The sequence below is a fragment of the Phaethon lepturus genome, unplaced genomic scaffold, assembly GCF_000687285.1.
Source record: "Phaethon lepturus isolate BGI_N335 unplaced genomic scaffold, ASM68728v1 scaffold7591, whole genome shotgun sequence".
Classification (NCBI taxonomy): Eukaryota; Metazoa; Chordata; class Aves; order Phaethontiformes; family Phaethontidae; genus Phaethon; species Phaethon lepturus.
Genome location: NW_010518482.1, coordinates 109,068 through 134,292, shown reverse-complemented (window position 1 = coordinate 134,292; position 25,225 = coordinate 109,068). Strand labels below are relative to the sequence as shown.

The following is a 25,225-nucleotide window of genomic DNA, read 5'->3' as shown; positions in this document are numbered from 1 at the left end:
CATCCAGTGACCTTCTTAAATACTCCGGTACAAGAGTTCACCTGCTCAAAAGCATACAACAAATGCCCTGAAGTGAGTGAAGACCCTTCATTATGGCTCGTGGAGCCAGGCACTGACACGAACGCTGTCAGGGTTTAGGAAAACACAGGCTCCTAAACGCGGTGGCTGTCGGTGCTCCAGCAGAAATGTCTAATTGGTCAAGCCGGGCGCCGGGGGGAGAACACCAACAAGCCTCATAGGCAGCAAGCACCTGGTTCATTGATACAAAGATCAACAGGGGTCTGAAAGCCTGGGAACGCACAGGTGACCTCCCCATAACGATCGTCGCTGTTGGGATCTGTGGGATATCTTCTTCTGTAGAGAGCCGCGCCAGAAGAATCCATTTGTGGATTGTTACTGAGCTACTGGCTTTAGGCCACATCCAGTTTCTTTGCATTGAGATGTTCATTGCTTCCTAATCTACACGTGGCAAAGCCATCTCAGAAGTGCATCGACTTTCCAGAAAGGCACCTGCCATTTAAGAAAGATGCAGTACAATCTGGGCGGCTTGCAATGCTTACGAAGGGTGCTGTTCCAAAAGCTCTGAGTACCTGTGCTCTTTGTCCCCAGAAAAAGTCCTACAGGGACTTCGAAATGGATCGCACAGCCACGCCACCAAGCTTCACCTGAAGCACTGGTTTGTGAAGGTAAAATGGTAAAATGGCTCAGTCTGCCAGCAAATTTGCCAGTCACTGCTGAGAGGAACGGGGTTTGTGATGTACGTACTGATCCACAGGGAGCTGGACTGACACCAAAGTCATTTCACGCAGGCCACTGCACAGCCAAGAGAAGATAATTTTCAATTTCTACTGACCTGGCCTGATTCAGTCCTAGTAGCCTACTAGTCCCAGTGGCCTACAAAAAAATGGAAGGACAGCCATTTTACGCACATACATTTGTACTTTTGCATGCATGGGGAAGTGGGTAAGCAAATTCAGAGGTCATCAACGAAAAGCGATATCAAGGTGCAATTCAGAGGTAGTTTTCTTCTGATCTATGAATATGCAAAAATCCTGATAGGTACAAATGATTCCTGACCAGCTCCATTTATGTGAGGAATGCACCAAAACATTGGGCATGAGATGTTTTGATGTATGTTAATAAACTCACACCTTCCAATGTACAGGCCAGCTGACAGAAACACTTCTGTACAACTAGAAAGTGACAGTTCTTTCATTTCAAGAACAGTTTTCCAGCTCACTCTTAATTAGACTGTACGGAACAGTGTGTTTTTTGTTGCCAGCTTGAGATTCGCTTCCTGTTCCACATCCACTTGTGAAGTAATCTGTAAGCTTAAAAAAAATTATCAGATGAGTTTTCAGATTTATCTCCCTCTAGAAGACACCAAGAAAATGCAAGTTTGAGGGACAGTGCATTCCTCAGAGACCAGAACCAGGAAAGGGGGATCGAGGATCCAGCCATAGTTAGTATAGAGGACCTGATTGTATTACTGTGATTGATTGTCTCTCAGTTACTAGTATTTTCATCTTTATCCACTTTTCAAGCACCACATGAATATAATTTTTAACTTTTCCCATCATGGTGTCCCAGGGCACAGTTATCTCTTCCATTTTTTAAAATGTATTTTAGTTGAATTTCCCATACCCCTGTCTTTCGTTTTACTCCCAAACCTAAAACTGGCATCGATATCTGTTATCAGAGACTGCATTTCCTTCTTGCTGACTTTGACAAAATGATCTTCTCAAAACTGTTCACAGCACTTCGAAACTGCCAGATCTTTTTGCTGGTTCTGCAGCGGCATTCCACCACTCTCCTTGTATCCAAGCAGGGACGTTCCCTCTTGCACTGCTGCTTGGATCACCAGTGATAGTCCTCCTGGGTTGGTTTTGCCTTTACGGTTGTCTTTGTCTCTTTACTTCAAGGGTAGCTGGGGAATTGGTCATGGCTGCAGAGGGATAGTCCCCAACATTGTAAAATGAAGTCTACTAAGAACTTCTGAATAATTGAGGAGAAACAAAGGAAAAACCAATAAATAGGAAAGAGTTCAAAGGCTGTGAGCACAGGAATACATTTCTTCCACATCATGACTTAATATTCAGTCTTTGTTCAGGCAAAATCCTTTCCTTTTCAGGGAATGCGATGCATGGTACTTTTAACCTGGTTATGCAGGGAGAGCTTTATGTGAATTTGAGGTCCATGAGCCCATCTGAGTGTCCTTTGCTAGCTAAAGTGTCATAGGAGACCTGACAGAGAGAGAGGGTTCCCACAGTGGGTAGGAAAGGCCAAGGGGCTGAGGATAGAAATCTGTGGAAAACAAGGCTCTTTTAGCTCCACTACTTATAGGACAACTTGTTTTACTTTTATTATTAATTAATAATTCACTCACTGCTGGCTACAGCCTACGCTCAAACGCACCTGCAGAGGACGGATGTCTTTTTGGGCAGCTGTTGGCTCTACTGCTAGCCATTCACAATGGTTTTGAGACACTGGATTATGAATACAAATAGGAAACCAATGAGAAGACAATGCATCTTCCTTGTGCATCTAGGTAATTCATGAAATGAGTCTGGGCAAACTATTTCTGTTGCCTGTATTACTCCAGTTAATTGGACAACTGCTGTGCCAGAAAACCTTTTCCCCACCTACAGCAAGTAAAATTTATACTGATGGTTGGTAACAAGAACATCTTGATAAAATGGTTGAATTTATTTTATACCTGTAAATGAAAAGAGCTCTTAACAAAGGGGGGTAACTGATATGCTCGGTAAATCAAGGATAAAAGGACACAAGCTCTATTGAAGATTTTTTCCCTTCATCTTTTCTTTTTAAACCTTTTGATGAGGTGCCCTGTTGCTCTGAGATGAGTTTCCACTGAAGTACTTTTGGAGTTATCTCAAAGAGAAACGGATCATTTAAATGAGTTAAAGTCCCCAAAACAGATCCACTATCTCCAACCACATGTTCATTTTTTATATTAAGAATTTTGTGAAATTTATAAAATAACTTTACTACTGAACCAGGGGCTTCTAAGACAAAGAAGTCTCATTCTTTTTTTCCTACTTCCTTCTGAAGTAGTGAAGGATGACACATTTAGAATAAAGATGAAAGCAAATATGTATAAGAGAGGAAATATTCTGATAATTTTGTATTTACCAACCTTGAGTGTTTAGAAAACACCTACAGGCAATGATTCTTCAAATTCCTCCAGACCTACCTGGGATTTTGGTCCTTCAGGGGAAATTCAATTGAAGATAAGATAACGTGCTCCTTTCTTTTTTTTTTTTTTTTTCAGACAACAGAGAGAATTTTAAAGGTGTAGGACAGGAGATCAAGCTTCAATTTTTTTTTTTAATACAGAGGGAAAGTTTTTTTTTTTCTCTCCTACATGTTTTCTTCAGGGAACAAGAGATATTGTATGCATCAGAAGGAAGCCAGTCACAGTTGAAATACTCGACAGCCTGGACCTATAAGTTCCTTCTGATGTCTATAGGTAACAAAATTATGATCCTCCTCATTTCTATAGAAGGGTAAATTGATCATTTTACTCACTGAGTAGGCATGGGGCAGACTAAGACTGGCCTGAGACTGTGTGTGTGGGTGTTTGTACTGACTGAGAGATTATCTGTTACAGAGTTTATTACACATTTGCTATGCATTTGAATAGGTTTATAGGACTATAATATACATTTATTTTTACTAAGCTATTGTTTATTGTGTGTTACAGGGGTTGACTTTTACTCTGATGTGCAGGCATGTACATGTAAACCTTGGAAGCAATTTGTATCCTTGTGGTAGAGGAAGCATTATGTTGAGAAACTCTGGCATACTAGACAAAATTATGGATTTATAGACCCAGATTAAGCTTGTGTTTCAAACGTTAAGTGCACAGATTCCCACTGAGCTCAGTGAGAAAGATATATACACATAAGCTTTTATATAAGGATATATTTGAAAGGCATTATTTTATTATGTTTTTACATGGCAATTTTGATGCCAAGTCAATAGAAGTTGCAAATGGCTATAGAGGCACAGTACTGGGATATATCTTGGAAAGTCTTAGGGAATCCCAGCAACATTCCAAAAGATGAAAAAACTTCTAGTAAGAGGTCATCACTGTTATAGTTTCCATACTTTCCTGTACTGTGATTGGCTTGTATGGGATCTACCAATATAGTCAAGGAATAGAAAAATGTCAAAATGAATTCTTTCATTTTGGTGATGAAGTGCTAGCTTTGCTTGCCAGCATGCAGAGTTCAATAAAAGCAGACAGGTCTTCAAAAAATTGCAGCATAAATAGATGAACTCTTTAAAGTAATATAAGTTCTGTCATCTAGATGTGAAATATAGACCTATGTGTCCGCTGAAGTAAAAGCTGACCGCACATTCCACAGATAAGTGTTAAACTTTTCTCAGAGTGTCTTGGGCTGAGAAATGTTTTAGCTACATATCTCCTTGCCACAATAGACAGAATAAAAGCATTTGAAGCTAAATCCATTTTTCAAAGGAAGAAAACAAAGCATCCATAAAGAAACAAAGGCATATGACAGGATGAGGTCTCTAGATAGCTACCTTTTTAGGGAAGTTGCAATTAGCTGTGCAATGGAGAAGGTGGACTTAGTTGTATTTCAATAGCATTTATAATGATTTCAGTAACTAGAATGCTGATAGGTACGTGCAGTGGGTTGGTTTCAAGATTTCCTTGCGAGACAGAAGGTCGGGATTCCTGTGGTCTCCTGTCATATTTAATTCATATCCTCTGGCCTTCTTCACCACATTTGTTGAATTAGAGGAATAAAATTCAGTGAACCAAAAACAAAAGAAGAGAGGACAGGACAAATCCTGATTTCTTTTACATCCCTACTGCACAACTGACTTCCAAGGGCTTGTAAGAGAGCATCTTAAAGCAGAATTTGAAAGGTAGGTGAGGTATAAGTCAGTGTAACCCCTCTCACCACCCGCATAATTGCATCCAAGTAATTTATTTCAAGGAGCGACTATTTGCATGTGGGAGTAAGGGTCCAATTTCTACCTGTCAGGAATCTTCCTGTACACTTTTAAAGGCTAATATTTGTGTACTCGCTGTGTGCTTATCAGATTCCTTCTTGCCACAAACGGGAGGGCAGCAGAATGGCTTTTCAAAACCATGCTTCAGAAAAACATCACTGGCAATTCATCGCATAAGTACTGAGAGGCAATCCTCAAATATGTTAAACATACCAGTTTCAGGGAAGTACGCTGTTGGCATGCTTATCATGCTGATTCCCTGCAATCGTCTTAATTAAATGGATACAGCCCTTTATTCTCCCTTCACAAGTGAGATGCAATAAGCACAGGTTTTCCAGCAGGCCTGCAGTGTGGACTCTACTGCTAGAGCATATGAGTAGCTCTAGACATGCTCTGTGATTCTAGGGAAGAAGATTTTGTTGTGTTTCCTCTTCTATTTTATCCTATTTTTACTGTCCCACACGCTGCCTCCAAAAATTGGGCTGTTTTGGGTGTGACTGTGAATTACTCAGATTTCTCAGCTATCTCTTCAGTCAAATCTACACATAGTGTCTGCACTGTGGTTTAGACACCATAGAGTTAAAATAGTGCAATCCCCAAAGTGCGTACATTCATATCAGAACCTCACACAAATAACCCGCACCAGTACCCAATAACACCTTTACAACACTGTAATTTGTTTTCAGAGCTAGGTATGTGCAAATCTGGTTGTTGAGTCTGACCCAAAATATTCATCAAGAAAAGAAGACATAAAATGTTTGAAATTCTATCCAAAACTGCAAGCTCACCAATATTTAGCTTTGGCATTTGAATTTTTGGAAATGTCACAAGTAATAAATAATGTATTATTTTCTGAGCTACAACGTACATTTTTATTTTAAAACTTGAATCTGCTTAACTTCCAAAAATTCAGTGCTCTTCTCACGTACATGTCAACCTATGGGATGGCTGCCTTTCCACTTAATACGTTTAATAAAGGTGACCAGATGTTTTGTGTTTTTAATGGCTTGTTCTGCATCCCAACAAAATGTCCCTGTTTTGGCTGCGATTGCGGATTATTCATTCTGAAACCCAGCCCAGCTGCCCTGACACAGCCGAGGCAGGGCACAGTTAAAAACCAAGCCATCTGTGCAAAAGAAGTGGGCTGAAGGAGTGCTTTGTCAGGAAAAGGCTGTCATTTCTTGGTCGCTATGTTTTCTAGGCATCCAGTAACCCAAAAATCCTATGGGTCCAACCTCTCTGCCTTTGCAATTAGATTTTGCAGTTATACCTCATATCCCATCACGTCTTCTTCCCCCCTCCTTACTTAGAAAGCCTTCAGCCTGCTCTGCTCTATAAGATCGCGTGTAGATTAAAACGTTTCTGTAAAATATAAGATGTTGATCCCGCTTTCATTCTTTCCAAGCATATGGCAAAATTTCTGACCCCGTAGCTGCATCGGCCAAGCCTCATGCTAGAAAAAGCCAGAGGGATTCACGTACGGCTTTTCTGAATCATTAGCTCTGCCCAGCTCTGTGTTAGCATCACTCTGTTGTCAGCACTGACAAAGGAGACATCCCGCGTTCAGCAGCCGTTGTGCCACGCGCTTTCAGGCTAGCCGAATGCAAGGGCAAAATTCCACCCGCAGGCGAATGTCCCCATCGCCTCAGCAAGAGGCAGGCATGCATATTTGCAAGCAAGGTCTGGTCTTGAGCGTGTCATTGAGACAAGCCACTTCAAGCCTTGAGAGGGTTCTGGCCCCACAGCATCTTTCACAGGACCTGCAGGCTGCGTCGTGAAGCGGGGCTGACACCTCGCCCTGCCCGGACGAGAGGTCCAGCAAGAGCAGCTCGGCAGGACGCCGCCGACCCGGGGTAGGAAGTAAAGGTTCCTGTCAACTTTTTTTTACAGCCTACGTTCTCTAGCATTTGAAAGAACCATTGCAACTCAAGTCATCTGGCGTGCATACGAATGACAAATATGCTTCAGAGGCAATAAATTAGCAATTTCAAGGCTTTACTTCCCCTCGTGGACTAATTGCCAGAGATTATAGTATATTATGAGAGAGCAATGATACTAATGCCTAAATATGCTTCAGTGATTATAGAGCTATCCTCAATAACTGAGCTGTTTAAATGTCAATGCAAGAAAGCTCTTTATTATGAGATTAAATATTATTTTGAAGCTCTGCAATAGGAACTTCCCAGGCTTCACGCCTGCAGTAATACTGTCTTGGAGCAATATATATTGGACAAACTATGCTTATTAAAAGATGTGTACAGTAAAGAGTCCCAAAATATTTTTATGCTGCAAACTTGAACAGCATTCCTGATAAGAAAGAGGATCTTGATATCTTTTTATTTTGCATTTGTTACTAACATGCTGCTTCCTTCATTCTTTTTCTACTTTATATTAATACTTGTGTATCACCACTGTATAGAGAAGATAAATTCTTGTTTTCTGTTACTGTGAGTGGGGAATCAAAACTCAAAGCCCTTTTCTTCTTTTTTTTACATCTCCCAATACTACTTGCACAGATGCTTTTGACAGTCCTACCTCTCATGTCTAAATAAATCTGGTTGTACCTGGCATTGCAAGAACCTCTGGAAATCAGATGGAAGCTCTACCTTTCAGGTTCAGCTGTTGACATGAAGCAGGGAACAAAACTGTCCTTAAGTCATAACTCCAGTTCCGCCGTTCTGGAGATGGCCGTTGGTGATCGTATGCTAGGTGTGGATTTAAATGGGAGGGAGTTTAAAAAAGTCTTTAGCATCCCACTAATCTCGTACAGGACTCCCACACTACGGATGCTGTCACACAGCCGTGCAGCCTTCCCCTGTGGATGGCAGCAGCATATGACCACGCAGAATACCGCAACGTGTTTTTTTTCCTAGAAAACCCTAAACACTGCAGTGGGTGCTGATAGTAGGACATGGCTGCTCTGCTGTCCAGATCTAACACGCCATTCCCCTCCTGTTGTTTCTAAAGCTACCTGGTACGATGTCCACCGTGTTTCATAAATGCAAATCAAAACAGCTACAATGATAAAATGTTCAAAATGTTCATATGTTCAAAGATAACATCTCATGTTCCTCGGTATTTGAAGATACTTATTAATCTCATTTTGAAGTTGTAACTTAAAACAATAGAGGGTAAAACTCACCTAGGAGGCTGCACGTTTTAGTTGGTTGCTAAATGTCAGTGGAAGCTCTAAAGATATCTTTGAACCTGAAACTTGATGTCTAGTAAACTTAGTAGTTATAACTAATTATTATTATAATAGTATGGAAAACATGTAGATAGGCCTGTGTGGACAGGTCATGTAAAATTAAGGACACGAATTACAGAAAGACAACTGCTAATCAAGTTGTGAGGGAATTCTCTCTTGAAAATAATTTTTTTTTTCTTTAGGAAATATTGTTTCTGAAATATAGCCTGCAGGTCTCTTCCATGGAGTGCTCCTGAAGTAAAGAGGTGCTTCATATACGGATGACCAGGGAACTTAGTAACAAGAGTTCCATTATGCCCAGCTGTAGCAGAGGTGGGCACCTGGATCCACGTCCTAATATTTTCTGCTGCAACCTGGCAGTCGTTAATTCTGAATTTCTGTTGTTTCATCTTGGTTGATTTCTCCAGCCATTTTATATCTCATCTATAAAATGTAATGCTTGTTTACCTCAGAATGTCTGAAGCTCTTTCTGATGCTCAGGTAAAAGACACCTGCCATATATGCTCAGAAAAGATATAAATTGCTCTATCATTTGTAACATTTTAAAAGATCCTCATCTATTAAAATCACAGCGTGACTGACAAGGAACATGCTGAAAGGCCATGAGAATTCTTTTTCTGCTCTTCCAGGCAGACAATAATCTGACATCTTTTTTGTTACGTCTTGACTTAGAATATACGATGGGAAACCATGTCTTTATCCTTACAAATAAACTTACAATACCGATGTTAAGCAAATAACCAGAAGTAGTAAGTTGACAGTGCTCAAAGGAGAATTTTGTGGACTTATAATGAAATAGGAAAAAAGCCACCTGCATTTGGCCACTTTTATGCAAATATTAATTGAAAACAGATTAAAATCCCCTTTGATTTGTTGCAGGCACCTTACGAAGTGCCCCATTATTCACAGCTCTCCCTTACCGTGTATCCCGGCGCACACAGACACTTCCCTGTGACGCTGTCGCAATCTGCGCCGTTCTGGCAAGGGCAGGTCTGCTGGCAGCCTTCGCCGTAGTATCCGGCGGGACAGGTTTCGTTGCAGTAGAGCCCAGCCCAGCCAGCTTTGCAGCTACATTCTCCAGACAACGGATGGCAGCTAATGAAGACAGACAAACATTAAAGAGATGAGGTCATGAGAGAAAAATACGGTCCCTAAAGAGCAGGAGAACGTTTCAAATGCAATGCCGGCAAGAGTCACGCTAAGAACATAACGAACCCGAAAACTGTTAAGGATGGTGAACATAAGCAACCATATAAGTCAGGAAATTAATAGGGAATATGGTGCTAAATATCACGCCACTGCCAAACAGCTGGGAACTGCCACAGCACTGGTGATTTTAAACCTTTGAAGTTTATGCTTTTGCATTCTCACATCAATGTGACTTGGGTTACTGCCATGAACCACGTCAGGATTAAGCCATACTATTGTACGACATATATGTGCTATTCGGCTGTAATACAGCCAGTTAAAGGTGTTCAGGGTTAGGAAATCCCAACGGACAGAGGAATGCAATCGAGAGAATTGTGAGGATAAACCTGGGTCCTGTGGCACAAATACTGTATTCTCTTTCTGTTATTGCTTTATGTGGAATAATGAGCATTGCTGCCCGGCGTTAATCCTCGGGCTTTCGTTTCTATTCAGACAATTCCACACTGAGCGAAAAGCAGAAAGGAGAATCAAGCCCAAAAGACCGGACAATGCCGGGTCCTTTCGCGTCTCACAGGTGGAAGACTTCCCTCCTTGTTCCTCCTGCTGTGAAACCGTTTATCTTTATTCATCTTTTTCTCTTCTGGTTCCCTCTGGGCACTAACTTCCCGCAGCAGGAGAGCCACGCTGGGGCTGGGGCTAGCGGAGGGGAAGGCTGGAGCTGTGTTTGGTCCTGGCTGGAAGAGATGGAGGTTTCTGGGGGATGGAAGGGAGAGCGCAGGGGGATGTCTGGTGTGGGGAGATGAGGCGGTCAAAAGAGAAGGGCAGGGGATGGAGAGGGAATCCGATCTTTGGAAAAGGACCCCGCGTTGTCTGAGGCGCGCTGGGAGCGTAAGGCTTCACCTGAGAGCTCGGGGTGCTCTGGGGCCTCTGCACCGCGAGGTTGTGCCGTAACACACTGTCTGGCCCTCGGTGAGACACGGGAGAGATAATATTGCTACAAATCAGATTTTCTCTGTTCTTCTCAGAACAAGAAAGAACAGAGTTCTGCAAGCTGGCACCTCTTTACGGACCTGTCTCCTGGGTTTTGCCTCATAGAAACTATTTATTTTCCTTTGCGATTATTTATTGCCATAGTTTAATATTGCAGACATGACTGAATGGGTTTCTTTACACCTATGAAATTAATATTGTATATATTAATTTCCAAGATAACCTCATAAAACGTAATTTCCAAGTAAGTTTCTGGCAATTACTGGTAGAAGAGCTTAGTCACATATTGTTGTGACTAAGAATGATCAAATTTTGTGAGTGTCATATGTTTCATCATAAATAGTGTTTTACTGACTAATTAAAACAATTCATCAGCTTAACAAACTACCATCCATGAAATTCTTCTGACAAAGCAGTCCCTAAAATTATGGTTGTTCACAAAGCACCTCTTAACATTCAGACGAAAATAATAAAAGCTCATTTTTCCCCCCTCCGTGTCTATTAATCATTACCTAATAGGAGCAGAAAACTAAACATTAAAGAAATATTTTAAAGTGGATTTTTTGTTTCTCTGTTTTCACTACTACTGCACGTTTCATAGGGTTCCATGAGAACTGCATCTGTTGGGCTAAATTAAATCTTTCAAACGTAATATATGGCCATGGCAGTTTGAATCAGTCTATGACAGTTCAATTGAAAATACTATTCTCAGTAAGAATTTCTACTCCAAGGTTGGCTCCTTCGTCAAAATGGACAGCTTTTTTGCATGGGATTCAAGCTGTATATTAAGGACTAAAAATCGTCCTAATGTGCACTAAAATAAGAAGCAAGAACCAAACAGAAGAGTCTGTGGGAGACAGAGGCTTGTACTCTAAAACAAGGTCTGGTAGAAGGTTGAGACCCTATTCTGTCCCCTTAACGCCTTTTTCCACTCTTTCATGAGGCTACGAGCGAGGAAAAGCCCAATGCAGATGTTTGGGTCCCTGCACCCATATAATCCTCCTGTTTGCTTATGAGCCTGAGCATATCAGAGTTGTGTTTTTCCCTTAGGCCAAGCGCTTGCAGTCCTTCAGTGCTTTGAAATACTTCTCTCTCGCTTGTACAGAGCACTGGCATTGTAGGATTAGACAAAATCCTCCACATCAAATTCCAGAGTTACGGTACCAATAACAATAGTTCTGGGTAGGTAGCAACAGCCTGTGAAAAGGCTACACAGCAGCGGAAGGGAAACTTCTGCTTGACAAGAGCAGAATAAAAGTTTCCAAGGCTTGTGGCAAGCCAGACATTAACACATACCACAGCGTTACGGTAGCAAAGGGACCCCACACCTCCACAGCTCGGTCCGAAATGAGGTTGCAGGCTGTGTCTGGCCAGGGGACACAGGAGACTTGTCTCCCATACAAAGAATACCATGCCCCGATTCGCAAACACTTGTTTGGCAATTAAGGTGCCCTGGTGCAGTGTTAACTTGAAGATGGCGGCAATGTAGATGCTTAACCAAAATTCAGAAGACAGCTGTTCTCTTCCCAGTCCCGCCGGTGAATCTTGGCCATGTATTTTGCTCTTTCTGCATTTATCTTTCCCACCTGTAAAATGCTGCCTTTCTTCCTTTGGAAAACCTTTAAGATCTGCAACTGATATCACTAAATAGTACTAAGTTTTTATTATTATTTGTTTTTTTCTATTCTGGTATGTATGAACTATTCCAGTAATTGAAGTCATCAGCATTACATACTAAATATATTGCAGCTCATGATGTAGAAATAGTGTAGGTATGCATGTATGTGTGATTTAAGAATGCTTCTCTCTTACTATATTGGTATTCTGTAAAAGTTCATTTTGTCTAAACTCTGTATGTAGACATATAACTATAGCTAGGAAACTCGTCTATCATCCAGCCAGCCATGTGTACATCCAGTCTATCCAGTGAACTAAACGCTAGCTGCATTGAAGTTGAAAAGTTTGAGGCGCTTAATAGCAAAGGTGTTAAGGCAAAGAATAGGAAATACAGCTTGCAATGTGAATTATTTGTATTATTCCTCCCTTTCTGTTCTGAATGTACCTTTCAAGGTCGTGAGTCCGTGTAATGTTTTGCCAGCAAGGGTGCAGCATGTGTAAGACGCTTCCCCACGCCACCAATAAACTGAAATTAAGAACCACAAAAAATTCCTCTGGAGAAGGATGATGGAATGGATGGGTAAGAGAATGTGGGGTTTCTGAAAGGATCCCAGAAGGCAAAGCCGCTAACATCTGCTTTCCGACCACTTGCTGTGGTGCTACGGAAGAGAACCTTACACGCTTGAAAGAGTTTGGCAGTGTTATACATTAGCATTTTGCGTTGAATCTTAACAACTTTTATTTCTTCAACTCTCTTGCATAACAGGAAGGAATAGTGTAGAAAACCTAGAGTGAGTGCAAGCCGGCAAGTGTTTCTCTGGCACTAGACCAAGTAGAGGTGGAAACTGGAAGCTGTCCACAGTGCACAACATGGCATGAGAAGGAAACTGTTCCATGGCTCTTGCTGCAGTGCGGAAGCTACTGTACGCTCTCTGGCTTTTGAGCCACATTGACAGCAATGAAAGATGATATTTTTTAAATTTACTAGCTGAACTGAAAAACAGAAAGTCATTTTTGACCTTTACATTTTTAAGCATCTAATTTTGAGGAAATCTGAGGAAACCAGGTAATTTAACTTTCTTAAGGCAAATTGGGAAGAGAAATGCTTTAGACAGCACAGTCTGTTCCAAATTCTCAATTTGTTCTCCACACATCTTTCAGCCAAAACAACTTCTTCCCAGTGAGTTTCCTGACTTGCTGTTTATACACTAGCACCAGTCATCTCATCTTAATTAACAACAGCCCTAAACCTCATTTAACAGTATTTTCTACCTGTTGTGGCCATACTACATCCAGTCTCCCTTACTAAAATGCCCTCTTGCTTTTAAGGAAGCAGCCACAATGAGACTGTAGGGCCACTACTTCAGTCCAGCACATCTTCAAAGCCATTCTCATTCAAGTGCATTATTGACTTAGGTCAAGGCAAAACTTCATGTAAGGTCCATGGGGTTTAGACCTTCCAAACTTTTCAGTGCTGAGGCAATGATTAGAGCCTCTACCCCTTTCATTTGACTTTGGCACAGTAGGAAAGTGTCAAGGCTTAAGAGGTCATGGTGTCTTCCTTCCCTCCTCATGTCTCTGACCTGGGAAAGACATTACTATAGGCATATCGCTCCACACGCTGGCTCCATACCAGTCTTCAAGAAGGGTGGGTTGGCTGAGGCTATTCCAGCTATTCATTTCCCTCTCTGTTTTTTAGAAGAGCAAGCCAGGATTATGCCTTTCTGACTATTGTAGACTGTCTCAGCATGGGTGTTTTGCACAGGGGAATTTTTTACAGGTGTATCCTTCCCTGTGGAAGGGCAGTCCAAGTCACCAGCACATTCTAAATTACCTAATTCCGGGGTTATTCAAAAGTCCTGCACAAAGTGCCTTTCAGCATGCTTTGATGCAGAAATTACTGGATGATGTTCTTCAGCCATTACTATGCAAGAGGATAGACTAGATGATCACGCTGGTCTCTTCAGACATTAAAATAGATAGATCTATGAAAATAGAAAAGCTAATTGTGTATTTCTTAATGTTTCTCCCCAACACGCTCCTCAAAGCCCTCAGAACTTTCCATTCTAGCCAGCTCTCCAATAATCAAATCAAATGAGTGAAAACCGCTGACAGAAATAAGCAAGCTTCCCTCACCTTCTTTCACGTGTATATATAATTGTCCTACACACTGAGGTATCACAACAAGTAGCCAACAGCTTAAACTGCTTCTGGGGAAAATAGATGGCTGTCAGTAAACAAATCACTTTGGAAGACCACAGTTCCAGTAATGATAAAAATTCAGGGGAGGAATGGGAGGAGGTGGGTTGGAAGAGAAGTATGCTGTATAGGACTGCTTAAACGATCAGTAAAAAGATTTGTTCCGAATATGGAGTGCCTTTGGAGAAGGTCATTTTCCATCAACTCTGACACTCCCTGGCTCAGAAGCTGACAGCACTCAAAGGAGCTCATTGAAGAGTGGAAAGCTGAAATACCATGGATGAATGAAAGAATGTTTACAGATCTACAGCTTGCTGATATCTCTTTGTTCCATAACAGCAGTGATAAGATGTAGGAAAAAGGGAGATTTTATCAATGGAGAGACTAGACTCATTTATTAACGAAAGGGAGATACCATCTTAGCGGAGGATGCTGCAAGTGAGGCTGAGGGAGCAGCGATGGGAGGGAAGGCGTGAAGTGTATTTGTCAGACAGCAACGAGGCACAGGGCAGGTACACGGCGTGTGAGAATGAACGCATGCCCAGAAAAGAGCTGTGAGAGGGTTCGATCCTCCACCTTTCTGAGCTCTCTCAAACTTGAGACCTCGCCTTTCTTCACAGCTGGATGGTGCTAGTCGGTTCTTTCAGGAAGGGTCTTCTGGCAAACCCCCAGAGCATCCCCCAGCCAGTTCTTTGAGTAACCCAGAATGAACTCTTGCACCCTCAAAGCCACAGTCTTCTCCCACTTATAAGACTCTTAACGAATTGAGCAGTTAGCTGAGAAACAGCAGCCGCGCTCAGCCTTGCCCGTGGCCTGCAGTCCTCCCACTCTATTTACACCTTTCTGGGAAAACGGGCACACAAACAGGTTTCTGCAGGCTAGCAGAGGGGGTGAAGACAGACTATGTCAGCTACTGTCCAAGAGCATATTCTCACCCTCCAGTACACATGAAGAACAGCTTCCACTGAGGAGCAGTTTACCTTGGATTTACTGCAGGTTTAGGCCGTGCACACTGGCAGGTACATGCAGGAATTTATACCTTAGCTCACTCTGCAGTAATTCTTGAGGCATCTCCTATCCTCAGTACAACACGACATTAACCCGTTGTGTATAATGCTCAGCTTATGCCTTAGGGATGTTACTTTTTTCAATGATTTCATGATACACAAAATAATAAGAGTGATAGAAACCTGTTGTACAGAGCTACCTTTGAGGTGTCAAACACTTTGGATCCTTGCTGTCAAACCCAGTAGAGCTAGAGCGAGCTATCTATTCTGTAGAGGACTCGTACCATCAGAATGACAAGGCTTTTAAATAACCCATCGTGAGCTCTGACTTTCAGTTAAGCAAAGCCTCACCACTCACAGTTGAACTTGAATTCACGAGAAAGATCGCCTATTTATTTCCAAGACTGAGACAAATAGACTCTATCTCAAGCACACAAACAGATTTGCCTGAAGTGTTTGTGTGTGTGTGAGAGTGTATGTGTGCACGCACACAAATTAGGTAGTATTGCGTACATACATAATTGAGGAGTGTGTTTATATTTTAGCAGGCTGCAAGATTGCAAGGTAGCTTTGTCACCATCAGCAAGACAGTCAGGTCCCTACCTGTCTGGTTTAAAATTGAAGAATGCCCGTATCAAGGGCATATTTGCTTGAGCATCAATTATCCCCACCTCCCTCTGAAGCCTACACAATCCTGAATTGGCTATGAATGCTTAACAGTAATGACAGAAAAAGGAGGAAATCAAGCGGGAGCTGAGGGGCTCAGCGTCTTGCAGGCATGGTAAGGACACGTGGGCATTCTAGTCCATCAGAATAGCTCATGCCAGGATGCTTTTGCTGTCCAGGCTCCCTTTACTGCATGTGAGGGAGTGAGAAACCTCCAAATAGCAATTCCAGCAGTCAGTAAACAAGACAACAAGTTACAAAAGGTAACAAATAGGATAATAGGGAAAAGTCTTGAATTCTTCCTTTTATCAGGGTTTGGAAAACTTATTCAAGCTTGCAACGGGAAAGCAAGTTCAACCTATCCCATGTTAGGTGCTCAAGTCTGTTTGTGGCTCTAGCTCTTAGTGATGGGAACCTCAAGAATCAGATCCTAAAAAAACCAAAAAGGAATAAAACATCAAAACCTGACCTTTTAAGTAAGGCTTATTCCATTTTAAGTATACTTCCCTGATATTTATTTTCCTGAACATTTCACACATACACATACTGAATGAAGAGCAAAAATAGGCACACATGAGAAGAGATGTCTACTTTGACAACGTTGATTTCTTTACAGTTCCATAGACTGACTTGGAGATATTGATTCCAGTCTATTTATACATCTGCCTCAAGTGTTTTCAACAAGGTAATTTGCCATGAGACATAAACTGAAGCAAATTAAGTTTCATTTTGAAAGTCTCCTTGCTGTCTATGGATCTAACAAGAAAACTCGTATCATAAAAAGAGCTACAATGACGGATTTGAGTAAATCTGTATTTTTTAAACTTCAGTGGGCTATTATACATACATATGGGCTTCATATGATAGTTCTTATGCCTAGAAGACTGCAGTTACAGGAGAAGGCCATATGTCAGATTGTTTCAGATTTTAGCAGAACTGTTTAAGTAGTTAACAGATGATACATGCTTAGTAGCTGTCTGGACTGAGGCTTATGGTTCTAAACCTGAGGTTATTTAAATCAAAGGTTGCAATGCAGAGGAACTGTCTGTGTTCTTAATTAAAACTACAGAGAAAAAGGGAGTAGGTGTAGTTAATTGAATTTTTTCCCAATGCTTTTATTTGACCAGGACCTGCACTAGGAAATAATATGATGTACATACCTGAGAGTGTTAGTAATATTGCAAGGACATCTCTTGTTGCATTTGAGCCCATAAAACCCTTCTGGACACATTCTTTCTTGGCAATAAATCCCTTTAAATCCAGGGTCACACATACACGCTCCATTTACATGGTAACATTTTGCACCATTTTGGCAGTCGCATCGTTGTGTGCACTGAAAGCCGTACGTCCCAATCGGACACTCTTCTTGACACCTGCAATGAAATAATAGATGAGACTCAAATGCTAGAGTCTAGTCTGTTTATGAATTTTACACAGGAATGTTTTGTTAATGAATTAAGTACAAAATCATTACCATTTATTTAAGCAATAAACTGTGAAATGATATCATTGGAGTGATGTGATACCTTGGGCATGTAAATTGCTGTTATCTGAAAGTGCATTAATCTCTGTCCAATTATATCCTGCAAAATTTGCATTAGTTAGTATTACCTTAGCTAACAAAATGCATTCTTGTTTCCTGGACCTTGACAATTCCATTCACCAACCATAAGAAACTGGTATAGAATAAGGTACTTCATAAAAAAACCTCATCTGTTTGCTTTCTTTTTATTACAGAAGAATTGTGTGCCTTCTTTAAAAGCATATGGTCCTCTTAGCGGTAACGAAGGTTGAAAGGAAATGTGGTCTATTAAACAATATTTAGTAAAGTGTTCTCCCAGCAGTGTATAGTTTTACTTTCCCTCGATGCTGTCATTGCACCAGCTTTATACCAACTAGGAGAAAATATACTCCTTTCTCTTTTGTATGTGTTCTGAGTAACTAAAACTCAAATTTGCTTTCCATCTCTTACTCCAGGGATGCTCAGTAGTATGAAACCTCAAGGCAAATCGCTTCCAAGCTCCTTAGTGTAGCATCTTCTCCAAAATTGCCAACATTTTTAATATTTGATACACATAAAAACGGAACCTGCAAACACTATACCCAGACTGTTTTAAATTGCACCTTCCATGCACTGTTTAAAATATTTCCCTACCGGATATATTATGAAATCTGACAAAAAGTCTGTTTCATTGTCCTACACAACCAGTTTAAGTGTTCATAATAGTTCCTATTTTGAAAAGGTCACCTAATGTCCTAAAGAAAGCAACTGATTCCATGCTTGACATAATTTAGTGGTTTCAAAATTCTGCAATGAGTCCATACTAGAGTTTACATGATCCACCGTGAAATACAGATATGACTTTTCAGTTAATAAAATAAGAAAAATAAGTCCAGAGAAGCCCAATTCCCTTATCGCATGGATGCCAGATATTGGAAATTGCCTATCAGCATTAATTTAATCCTGAGCATTGATTAAAGTGTATACTGTAAACTCAGTGGATAGAGGCAATTGTTAAATGTCTTTCTGCAGGTCATTTCACAGCTGGCAGGTGAGAGTTAATATAATGATCAGTGATAAAAGATTAATGTGTGATGCAAGCCAGGCAAAACTGCAATGAGCACAGTCAGTGTATGAGAAGAGCATTCCTTTTGCAGCTTCAGATGATCGGGTTTTACTAAAAGTAAATGAACAAAGCAAAATGCCTAGCTCGTGATTTAATTGCGGCAAGCATCAGCACAGTTACTAGTCACACAATCCAAGTTCAGGAGCTCGTATGAGACCCGTGAGGCCGGGAAGGGAAAGGGCCCGGAGAACCACAGCGGTACCCGCTGCTAGTCCTGCTGCTCTCGGGGTACTTCAGCTGCGAAGGAAGTAACCAGCAAAGGACGGGCAGCGTTAGGTCTGAAGCACCTGCAGCAAATGAAATGCAGTGCAGAAGGTACTGAGATGCCTTATGTCTCCACTGCTGTACGCGGCTCTGCTAGTTAGCAGAAGGATGCCGTACGCGACGAGACGAATACTTAGTCAATAGTGCACTATATCGTTCTGTATTTATAGAAGATGAAGCATTACCTAGCAGGGAGAAAAGCATCTGGAAATGAAATATTGACGACCTAATCCATTTACATAATTAGCCTTTTTCTACCAACAATTTAACCAACTTATTTATTTGGAGATCAAGCAGCTACTGCTAATGAATTTTATACAAAGAATACTAATAATGACTCCTCTGGAACATAAGAATAATCACAGCAGGAATTAGCTTTCTACTTAAACATCTTTCCTCTGCAACATATCAATCTAATGTGTCCATAGCACCATTAACAACCAGATACATTGTTCAATTAAATTACAAAATGAGCTGCTAAGCCCTAGTTATGTTTCTTGTTTAATTTACATTGCTTTCTGCCTATCTGGGGAGATTCGTATTATAATATCCACTGAACTTTAATATGTACTATAATTATTTGGGTTGGGATAGGATAATATGGCTGTCACCTGTAGAATTAATGGAAGCAATTTCACAAAATATTAAACATAAGACAGCCTGCTTAACAGATGAACTTAGTACATACACCTACAGTCTTTCTAGATAAGTTTTTTTCATGGAATAATGCTGTAAGGTTTGTTTAGGCTTCTCTGTCCGCTTCTTTTTGAAACAGTGATCACATTTAGGTAGCACAGACAAATATTAAAAGCCACCCAAAATACATCAACCTGGAGATTGCCATTCTGCCGATAAAAGATACAGGTACAAGCACAACAAGAAGAAAGTAAGTAAGTCTGCTCATATCGTTATAACAAATGTGGTATTTATTCTGTTGAGATTCAATCTTTAGGTTTAATGGCAATATGGAAAACAAAGCTAAAACAGTACGTTCACTTTTCCTGTCAGCCACTGAATTCTGAGAGACCTCATCCTCAGCTTCTTACTGTGCTTCTGCTATTATTCCTTTCCAGTTTGCAAAACATACATTTACATGACATATCCAGTCATTCTAGCAGAGCACAAAGCTGCCTGGAGTTATTAATAGTGCTTGCCAATTGACTAGATATTTAGTGCAGTGCCGCTTCCTGGAAAACAGGTAGGGAACAAAGTGTGGCAATTACACTTCCATGGACCTTTATGACCGTTTCATCTCCACAAATATTTATCTAACTATATGTCATTATCTTCTGCACAAGATGATGAACTCTAGTATTATATAGTACTTACTGGCAATTAAAAAATAGCATAGTTGATAAAGCGTGTTTATGTTTTTATTGTTGTTGTTCACAACATCAGTTATTATTAAGACAATTTTTTTCAGTGCCCTGTAAAATTTTAAAGAAAACACTATTTTGTTGTGCAGCAGCAGTCTCCTATTATACTTGCAATTATACTGTAACACTGCAACAGTTGCATGAGATCCAGAAACTAAAATAGACTTTAAGCTAAAATGGTGCTGACTAATCTGTCCCATTGACCGTGCTGTATGAACACATAACTAAGGAAAGCAATTTGGACTTTTTAAAGACCTTGTGCCTTCCTGCCATCGCTGAAATCAATGGGCAAGCTACCATGAGCTAGCTGTAGTTAAGAGCAAGGTAAGGGTATGCGTTCAGAACAAACCCTTACGGGCAGCGTGCTGTCCCAGTCCCAGTGAGAGGCAGAACTCCAACTGAACACAGCGGGCCCAAGGTTTCACTTCCCTTATCGAAGGCTGATTAAAGGCTGATGATAGATAAGCATGTTTTAGCCTTCTGCGAACTTGTTGGAAGGGTGGGAATTTCTAAGCTAACACGGTTTTACCCTGCAGCTAGAAAAGCTTTCTGAACTGTGTTTACCTTTCTCCTGTTCTCATTCATCCTTCACACGCCTGCGTCTCTGCTCCTCTGCCTCTCCCTTCAGTGTCTATATTTTACTTCCCTGTTCCAGGAGGGAGCAGGTGAGCCGTTCCTAAGGGTTTTGCTTGGATGCAGGGACAAAGTCAGACCTTCTCCAGCCAGTCTCTAAGGGGGATCAGTGGCAAAAACCTCTGCTTTTGTCAGCAGGCAGAACTAGGTCTTCTGCTTTCCACTTGCTATCTCCTTTCCTCATCCCCAAAGGTCCTTTCTCCACTCTTATTGCTGGAGTGTGTAAGCGTTGCCGTTCGGCAACTCCATTACTGTTCTTTCCCTGTGCCGCGTGCCTGTAGCAGGGCCAAGCTCTTCTGCTGCACGTCCTCCCTCGGGGCCGGGGCAGCTGAGCCAAGGCGCTGGCTGAGCCGCAGGCTGGGCGCTCCCCACGGCTCTAGCACTGTTCATTCATCTACAGAAATCGATCCAGGTCTGCAACGACCAAACGGGCGGACCCAGAGACAGAGGTAGCCTCTGCCAGCCTTCCTGAGCGTGGCCAGCACCGGGGACAGCTTGCGGTGGAAGTGTGGTCACCAGTACGTGTCCAGGCTGCACAGTTGCTTCCATTAGTGAAATCGTCTCCAAAAGGAGAGAAAGAGAAGCTTCGGTTAGCAATAGTAATTACACGGTACCCTATGGCTGAAACCAGTCTCCAGATGGAGGATGGGGGAAGAGAGACAAAGTGATGTCTTCTCCACTACATTAATTTGAAATAATTAGTATTTCCGCCATATTCAACCACATGCAGATCCTGACATAATCTCCAGAGGCCCCTCCAATTACTGCTGTTGATAAAATGGAAACGAGGAACTTCCATATTTCATGGGAAAGGACATGGTCTTCTGAACCCCGGCACGGTGTTGAAGGCTGGTCTGCATGTGTGCTGTAAAGACCTGATGATTATACAATGAAGCAAGAAAGGAGAAATTCCAATGAGCGTCGCTGCATAAAAGTATAATTGTAGCATATGTCAATATACTGAAACTAGCTTGTTCTAGCTAATATAAAAAAAGGGAAGATGTAGGCGAAAGGGCTTCAGCATAGCATACACTGGTGAGCTGTGCCCACAGCCTCTGGAAACCCTGACGACACAGCCCGGTCCCGAGAGAAAACTGCATATGAAACCTTGTTTAACTGCAGCTTCCTCACCATTGTTAGCCCTGCTGGCAGGACTAGCTGGAGGGCTAAGCCAACGTGTGACAAGCCCACCTTGACTTTGCTGTGTAGTCATTTTGCTAAATCCATGACACCTTTGTAAAACAATATTAACATCTTCTCTGATCGATTTATGGGTGAAAGCTCTTGTTTATAAATTTTGAGGATTTATCACCTTTTGTTGGTGTCTGAGATGGATCAGTGCTGCAGCAGCACAGAAGGGCTGAGGGAAACATTAAACTGCTGCATTGCTTACTCTTGAGGATATTAATCTGTATAAATATAGTTCATTTACATATCTTGTAAACATGTAATGCTCTCTATTAAATTTATCACTGTAAATATCTAAATTAAATTTAATCCATTAAATTTTAAAAGTTATATTAAAAAAAACCCTGTAAATGGAGAGCATTGCCAATAAAAAGTAATAACGTTGCCACATTTATAATGCTTGAACTGCTTCAGAAAGATGAACCTAATTGGAGCAATGGAAACATAACACCATTTTTCAGAGAGTAAAAGTGTCCTAGAAGGGCTATAAATATTGCCAGTCTTTGGGGGGTTGATTTTTACCTGTCTCCTATATAGCCAGCTGTACAGATGCATTTTCCTGTCACGGGATCGCAGTGTCCTGCGTTGTGGCATGGACAGTCCTGGCTGCAGTTAATTCCAAATGTTCCAGGAGGACACGGCTGTGCACACACCAGCCCCTGATAGGGTTATAGAAAGAGCAATATTTCAGTCAACATTCACAATGCAATAAATTTCTACATGCAGCTCAGATATTTATTGTGCTAGTTAAAACTAGATCTAAGTGTAGCGACAATATTTTCCATTTAAGATGGGCTAAAGACAGTCTCAAAATTCTGCTACCAGAGTAAATGCCTGTCTACCCTATTTCCAGAAGGAATTTTTCTCACCACTGTACAGTTACTGATAATTCTCTTCTCTGAATCCCCCCTGTAAACTGCAGCTTGAATAGGTGCAGGAAGGCTTGGGAGAGGCATGTCACAAAATGAACATATGGGAAGAGAGGGAAAGGCTGCACTGGGAGGATGAAGTTCTGCTAGTTAGATAGTTAGTTCTGATAGTCTATGATGATCTCCCCTGCTCAGACAGCCCCACTTTGTCCCTAGAAGACCAAATCCAACTGCTGGAGAAGTCCTCTACTGCTCTTAGATCCTACCTACTTCATTCCTTCTGCCCTCATCCAGCCCCCACGCCCATCTCTTCAAGCAGCACAAAACGGCATCTGCCAGTGCTTTGTCTAAGCCATGGAGGAGGCGGGATGGGAACAAGAGACTGGGACAGCTGCAGAAAGCCACCAGTGATGACACAGAAGCAACCTGAATTTCCACACTAGCAGTGCAGCAGCCTTTTGGCCAGAAGCAGTGATTTTGCAGTGGAAAATCTGCCTAATCCCTGATCACTGCCTGGACGCATCATCCAACACCCTCCCAGTTCCTTATCACCACCGTGGAGACATGTCTTAGTCTCTATCTTTTTAGTCCTCTCCTTCACCCTGACCCAAATCCCCATCTCTGAGTTGTTTCTTCCTTCCTCTCTCTGCTTAACCATCCCTCAAAGTGAAGACAGACTGTCATTCTTGGTTGTGGACTCTGGCAAATCTCATCAGGAAAAGCAACTGCTAGGCAAGCCTCGTTCCAACTATTCAGCCCCAAGGCAGAGAATGCTTACCACAGGTTGTGTCTTTGGAGAATTTATTTGCCAAACTCAGGTGGTTTTCCCCCAAATATCACATAATGTGCCCTGCCAAGTAGCAAGGCCTCGCTAGGATTTCCCTAGACTTTCTTCAAAGTGGTGTGATTTTTTTTTTTACGTGAGCAAACATAAAATCTGAGGCTGGCATCCAGCTGAGTAACTTCAGCCAAAGCAAGTCTGGCAGTGCTGTGATGTGAAGATGGGGTCCCATAATGGAAAACGTCTGGCAGCTGCGGCAAGCGGTGCTGCTGCCAGTGCCGCGTACAGCGCACCGTCTTTGATAGAAATGGTGGGGGTTCGTCCCTATTATTGATTTTTTTTTTAATCCGTCAGAAGCCTTATTTCCCTAACCAAGCCCCAGGTTGGGGGGGCTCTGAGTTTTGAACAAGGCGCATATTAGACACGACTTATACAAAATATAAAATGGGAACATAATGGCTGCTTTCACTCCTTGGGGTTCTCGCACAACAGTTTGGGAAGTTTAGCAATATCAACAGTCCCAAGGTGGAGGGGTTGCTCTTCAATGTAATCATAAAACAGATACTTCAAGCCTTTCCTAACCAGTGATAGGTGGCTCCTTGGCTATAAAATAGACAGGTTGGCCTCAGTTCAAGAACATTCAGATTACAGTGTTAAAAACCTGGTGTCTCTGGACTTGAGTAATACGCAACACTATATATCTGAAAATGTAAGTATCCATTTATCTTGATAATAAATACTTTCTGTCTTCATGTCTCAAAAGGAACAGGATTTCTATCAACAAATGATGAGAAAGCAATACTCTGTGATGCATCCCCCCAGAGCCAAGAGAATCTTTAGGCATACTTTTTGCATTAATATGTACTAAGGGAATCCAAAACACCCTTCTCTGGAGGATCAAATGTTAGACCAACGCTTCCTGCTGCTTGTACATCTAATCAGTAAAGTTCACCCCATCAGCACCTTTTTTAAGGCCCTGATCTCATCAGATTCTGCTTTTGACATTGTTTGCTATATTATTACCATTTTGTGGTATAGAAAAGATTTTTTATGCTCCATTTTCTCACACACCCCCGTGTTTAAAATCCACAACAAAGTAAACCAGACAAAAATACAAATTATAGTTGCTTCATAAAGCCCAGAGGCAATGAGAAGTGATTAGCAGAATGTGTTGTATTGATGCAGCACCTTGTGGCGGGGCCTTGAGAATAGGATTTGGGACCAAACAGGGTGTGTTGCCAGTGACAAATGTTCTGTCATGTAAGGAAAGATTGCTGCTTTCCTGAGCATGGAGATCTAGCCCTTCAAAAGTGTTTCTGAGAAGCATTGTAAATGTTAAATTTAGCTTCTCTCCCTACTTCCTGAGAGTGCTTGGAGAATTTAATACTGCAAATGAGAAAGATGTATAGAATTAAACCTGTAAATTGTTAATGAGGCCCTAAAGCAGCCACCCACTAACTCCCACAGCCACAAAGACACAGAAGTGGAAAAAGCCCGACGTCGCAGTATGCCGGAAGCCAGATTTTGTTGACTAGTTCAACAATATATGCTGTTAGCTGTCATCCTCTTGGTGAAAAACCCATGGGATAGTAAAATCTCACAGGACACAGTTCATTCACACAACTTTTTGTGCTTATGGGAGAGTCT

General features: G+C 41.6%; 1 protein-coding gene across 1 annotated transcript in view; it reads right to left on the bottom strand.

The window, feature by feature from the left end:
- Nucleotides 1-25,225, bottom strand: part of LOC104628233 (multiple epidermal growth factor-like domains protein 11) — a gene marked incomplete at its 5' end in the record, with an annotated part of 188,795 nt that overhangs the window by 56,032 nt on the left and 107,538 nt on the right. The window contains 3 exons of the mRNA XM_010296747.1: nucleotides 9,133-9,307; nucleotides 17,001-17,213; nucleotides 22,451-22,587. Coding sequence (XP_010295049.1) covers nucleotides 9,133-9,307; nucleotides 17,001-17,213; nucleotides 22,451-22,587 — 525 coding nt within the window. The remainder of the gene's footprint in view (nucleotides 1-9,132; nucleotides 9,308-17,000; nucleotides 17,214-22,450; nucleotides 22,588-25,225) is intronic.